This window comes from Parasteatoda tepidariorum, chromosome 9, assembly GCF_043381705.1.
Source record: "Parasteatoda tepidariorum isolate YZ-2023 chromosome 9, CAS_Ptep_4.0, whole genome shotgun sequence".
Classification (NCBI taxonomy): domain Eukaryota; kingdom Metazoa; phylum Arthropoda; class Arachnida; order Araneae; family Theridiidae; genus Parasteatoda; species Parasteatoda tepidariorum.
In genome coordinates, this window is record NC_092212.1 from 8,850,195 (window position 1) to 8,856,194 (window position 6,000).

General features: G+C 28.7%; 1 protein-coding gene across 1 annotated transcript in view; it reads right to left on the minus strand.

The window, feature by feature from the left end:
• LOC107437007 (NBAS subunit of NRZ tethering complex) overlaps nucleotides 1–6,000 on the minus strand; it is a 105,102-nt gene that overhangs the window by 85,125 nt on the left and 13,977 nt on the right. The window contains exons 9-12 of the mRNA XM_071185728.1: nucleotides 5,925–6,000; nucleotides 4,787–4,852; nucleotides 2,390–2,518; nucleotides 966–1,085 (exon numbers count right to left, since the gene is read on the minus strand). The exon at nucleotides 5,925–6,000 is cut by the window's right edge and continues 174 nt beyond it. Coding sequence (XP_071041829.1) covers nucleotides 966–1,085; nucleotides 2,390–2,518; nucleotides 4,787–4,852; nucleotides 5,925–6,000 — 391 coding nt within the window. The remainder of the gene's footprint in view (nucleotides 1–965; nucleotides 1,086–2,389; nucleotides 2,519–4,786; nucleotides 4,853–5,924) is intronic.

Below are 6,000 nucleotides of genomic sequence, written 5' to 3' on the forward strand. Positions count from 1 at the left end.
AATGAAATTTATTTTCTTGTGTGGACAACGGAAACCCGAAACAATCTGTGTTATAAATTGGAAAGAATTGAAAGGCTAAAACCAAATAATTGACACCAACAAACAAAGTATTCTATACTATGTTCTATTATACTTATGCAAGTTCAATAATAATAATTTTATTCATCAAAAAATGAGTCTTAGTCATGCTATTTTGTTTTTTAAAAGTTAATTTTTTGTTTTTGCAAGTTTTCCTGTGGCATGTCATTTATTGAAATTTAAATTTCTTTTTTCAATAACTTTTGACAAAGACTGACTTTGCAGAGTCTCAAAGTTTTTAATAATTGATTTAAATTCTTAAGATTTTAAGCTAGAATATATTTTAAATGGTTTAACTTAATAGCAAGCCAAACAAACAGAGTTTGCAAAGCAAATCATAGAAGATTACATGACTATCTTTGAGGGTTGGGTGATAAATATTGCTTGAAACAGTTTTGCTCACAACAATTTGTTACTTGTGCAGCTCCAAAGAAAACAATTAAATAAATAAATTAAAAAGAGCAATTGCTCAGGTCACTTTTATATTTGTTTTTCTTTGCTATTTGTGTGAATTTTTTTCTTTGACTTGCAATTAAAAACAAGACAAAAAAAAAAAAAAAANAAAAAAAAAAAAAAAAAAAAAAAAAAAAAAAAAAAAAAAAAAAAAAAAACCAGTACCAAAATTTTCATAAACTTAAAATTTTGTAGCGCCACACTATCCTACCTGACTGTAACATAAATATTTTAAGTGCAAGCAGGAGGGATGAAAATTATGCATGTACCTCACACTTTGAAGCTAACTAATATAATAATGGCAAAAAATGCAAATTAGAGCGAGAAAAAAAATCAGGCACGGTTCAAGTTGCGAAATACATTACAGCAGTTAGTATCCATGCAGGATTGGTAATTACAAATAATTGTCAAATAAAAAGTTACATCCCACTTACATCTTCTGACCACCAATTGATGTCAATGACATGAGAATGAAACACATCAGACAATTGGAAATCACCATTTTTCTTCACTCCAGGTTCACAGTGTTGGGGGTTCACATCATTGTAGTTAGGCTAAATAGATAAAATGAGAAAAAAAGTTTTAACTGCATGTCACTTATTTTTCTCTTCTTTACAATTATTTTTTAAATATATTCAAATTCATTTGGTCAATAAAGTGGTAAGCACTAAAATAGAATAATTTATGATTTTTACAAGCAGTGAATACAACAGTCATAAAATAAAACTGTAACAAGATTTTTACAATGTTGTTGTTGTCTCATGCCACTAGTCAACAACGACAAGCCTATTTTAAGGCAGAGGGGTGCACTTTTTGTTTTCTCATGGCGCCATCAATGGCCAAGAATTCAGCTTCTGCCACACAAATATGTCACAGCCCGTTTTAGAAGAAAGACACGTTCACATACCATCTATCCATTTGCAGATTGTAATTTTGACCTGAACTAGAGCACGACCAGTCTTCAATCCAGTACTCCCAGAGGTATTGATTTGTTATAGGAATTAGGAGGATGTTGTGACCCCAACAGATTTAGTGTGTGCCAGTCATCATTTCGTACACGGGGAGTCCTCGGCTGGCAGTGATCGAACTCACAACCTCTTGGATATGGACCCAACCAAATCAGTCTACAGTAAATAACCTGAAATTTTTTCTTAAGAAAAGGCTAAAGGTTTTAAGTGATTAATTGACAACTCTTGAAAAACACTGATAACTTATCTTTAAGCTTTAAGGTATCAGATTATTTCTTTAGGCTAATTTTGTCAAAATCACCAAATTTCAGATTTTTACAAAAAATAAAAATCTCTCTCAAATACCATTTGAATTATATTTCCATCTTAAACAAAATTGAAGTAATTATATTTTTTAAAAAAATATGTACCCATAGCCTACCATACCAGGTAGTTTTTCCTTTCTATTTTTAGAAACAATAGCTCAAATTCTATTAGTCTAACTTAATTTATTTCATAACCAACGTTGAACAGCTGATCTGATTCTGGATTTGCGACTATCAGTGTTCAACTCCGTAGCCTTGTAATTTTGACCTCAAAACTCTTTTAAATATTTCTAATTATGTTTCACATTAAATATTTCTATCTAGAGCTAGATTTACAGAAGTTTAATTTAAACAATACAAAAGGATTGAACATTTATCAAAATTAGCAACTTATAATTTTAACTGTGCTGTAAAACTTCTTTTTCGGGCAAACTCTATGTATAATCTCCAAAAGCAAATCCTGAAATTAATTAATAATGGTTTCTTCTGTTCATAAATAATTTAATGACATTTTTTTCTCAATGGCTCTACAAAAGATAAAGAGCATACATTTAACAATCATAAAAAAAACAATTAATAATGAACCTGCAAATTAAGAGGCCAATGTTTCTTCAGTCTTAAAGATGGTAGATCCCACAACGAAACGGCTCCTGAAACATGAATTGAAGCCAAGAGTTTACCACTGGGAGATATGCTCATCTTAAAAATGAAATCCTGCAAAAAATAATTAACAGCATTCAAGCCTTTTGTTACAACAATTAAATTAAAGCTATAAAAAGTTTTTATTTATTAGTTAATTTCGAAGCAATGTTATATATCAAAATAACAGAATTCATATATTTGTTTAAAAACTTAGATTAATCATTACATGTTGTTTTTAGTTTTCTCAAGATGTGAGTATGCAGGCATGCTAATAATACACAAGCATGTGAATACTGTTTTCAAAAAGTTTTCTTTTACAGAAAAAAATGTCAGCATTACTTATTTAAAAAAAATTTACCAACTTACCTACACTATAAAGTAAAACAAGGTAAGTCAATAAGCTATTTATATGTTCCATGCAGCTATTTTTTTCCATCTCCATCAGTTTTATGCTTAAATAGCTACAGTTATATATAAAGATGCTATGAATGATGCAGAATATGCATCTTGACATGTATTTCATGCATTTGAGTTTTACTCCTCAAAAATTCTCCAAGAGTGAAAATGTTCATCATAAATTTTTTTCTCAAAATGTTATTGTAATTTCGCAGATACGCCGCATCCCTTAAAATTTGACTATTTATTTGATTTGAAGAGACTATTCGTGGAGTGGTTGCGGGAGGGGAATTCATCTACAACTTCTTCTGTTGAAAGGAAAAGCTTCTGTTGCGCTATTGTTACATTCTAGCAAACTTTTTTCATCTGCATGGTCAATTCTTTAAATTATTATTGATCGTAAATTACAAAAATAAATCGCAGCAAAACATAAAAAGGGGAAAAGTAATAATAAAATTTTAGTGAATAAATTCAACAAAATAGAATTCTTAAGCTCAGATAGTTAAAAAAAAAAACACTGGATAGGTTGCACCATTACATATGCTAAACATACCAAAATTTAATGTTTTAAATCATAAGCGCTGCTGCATATATCCGTGAATAGTTTACCCATAGTTTTTTTTACACCTTTGTCATGCCTCCATTGACGGGGTCAATTATGGCATAAATTTTGAACAGGCTGTTAAAATGGTAAATAGAAAAATATACATAAAATTTTGAAATAGATTTATTTTACTAAATAAATTTTGCTTGTTTTAGAAACTTTAATTTCATTGATCAGTAAATAATAATTTTAAAAAAAACTGAAAATAATGAGGAATAATTTTTTTGTTTAAATATTTAAGTCATAATTCTAGGGTATTTACTTCATATAATTCATATTTTAATTCTAATATAATCTGCATTATAAAATGGTAGCAATTTAAAAATATAATTTCTGTTTAGAAATTCCCCCTTCTATTTTAAAACTTATTCCACAAAAATTAACAAATGAGATTTTATTAATAGCAAGCTCATTGCAAAAATATACATCAATATTTAGGAAATGAATTCTGTGTAGTTCATTAATTGTGGTAAGCAAGTAGACATGGCAAGGACAAAACCCCCAATCAGGCTGTCAAGCATTGAATTATGCTTCTGAGCCGTAAATGATATCCTAGCCTAGAAAGACTAGGTTATTTAGTGAAGTGTCACAACAGTAGGAATGGACTGTCATCAATGCTTTATGTTCGATTCGCCAAGCATTTTAGAGAGTCCAAATAGTTAAAAAAAAAGTCAACTGTTTGAAAAATCTCCTTCTGTTTAAGAAATAGTTCATTAGTAAGGAATTGAAAAGATAAATGTAGATTAAATTTATTAACAGATGTTTTTTAGATGTAAAACTCTGTTAGTTCAAAACAAGCAGATATAAATAAAACAATTTTATTATTTGTTAGTTTAATGCTTTTAATTTTTTAAATTGTAATTTACTTTATACCTAAATAAACCATTTTCTCTACAAAAAAAAAGAGCTCAATATGGAAATAATTAAGAGGAAACTGAAACTGTTTAAGACGTTTTGGTTTAAATAAGAATATTTTAAGTTTGACTGCATCTTTAAGGTAAGATTTATTATTATCTTTACCTTTAACTTACCAGGGCAGGGGGGGGGAGAGACAAAATTGGGAGAAACATAAACATCGCCATAGAAATAAATAAAGTATCATTTTTCATAAATGTATCACATTAAATTGAAAGAAACCAAACTTAAGAAGATAGAAATAATAGTTTAGGCATGCTCCAATTAAGATTTTATGTAATCACAGAACAGTTTAAAAAAAGAAAATTATTTAATATTAAAAGAACACACAATTTTAAAAATATTTAAAAAAGCTTATGCTGTCAAAACCTATCGCACTTTATTTCTGATTCCATTCAACATTTTAAATTTTAAAAAATGCTTACATCTTTTGAGCTTTGATAGAAATTATATTGTGAAAGTATATCTTTCCAGCTTTTTTTAGATTCCACCTGAAAGAAAGGCATAAAAAAAACATGTTAAAAATTGTTTCCAACAAACTTTCATTATTTGTAAAAAGAATTAATAAAAAAGTTAATAAGATATTTGCAAGAAAATTTTATTTAGACTATTGCTAATTATTGTTACAAGGTGTATTGTTTATTTTTTCCATAGGGTTATTTGAAGTCAAAAGTTTATGTCAACAAGCCCATTATATTCTCCCATCCGTGCAATGAAGAAAGAAATTCAATGCTGCATCAATAAAATTTAGGAGCATTTATGCAAAATAACAATGGAAAATTTCCCTAAAAGAATCTGTATGTGCCCCAAAGCTGCAGAACTCATTTGCCTAATGTGTTATTTCACATAGAACTCTATTCTCTGTACTTTATAAACGAATAAAAAAAATCTAAGACTTAGAATTGTTCTGGTTACTCTCACTGATTAATCAGATCTGACATGACTCAAAGAAATAAGATAATGAAATGGCATGGCATAGTTGAGTACATGGCTGGCACTAACATAAACATAGAAAAATGGCAATATAGGTGCACAGTGGGTGGACTCAATCTCTCCACAGCTATCTGCAGCTTCTGGTGGATTGCTCCCTAGTTACTCCAGTCTGATACATCTGAATGATAATAAAATGGAAAAAAGGCCAAAAACAATATTTACACTATTTAAAATACTTCATTTTTTCTCTATTCAGTTCAGATCTTGAATAAATTTTAGGACACCCTTCATAAAGGTTCAAGTTAATCCTTTTTTTTAAATTTAAATTTTTTATAGTTCATATAATAAATAAAATTTTATAGATTAACAAATTATATAAAAGTTCTGAAGTTTTACATGATTTCTTTGTGAGTTATGCCAACCAAACAGTCACGTTTTTTTGGATATACATTTACACAGCATAAGTAGGAGAGCAAACTCTATTTTTAGAACTCGTACTCAAACATACTGGTGAAGTTCAATACTGGCTCTATGAGTTAAATAAAGTTTAATGCAGTAGGGTTTTTTTCTTCTTCTAAATAACAAAATTACAATGAGTTTTTTTTTTAAAAAATTGCAATGAAATTTAACCTTATTTTCATCCATAGATAGTGCCAGTTTGTAGTGAGGATATTCAGAAAGAAGTCTCCATGCTGAAATTCCCATC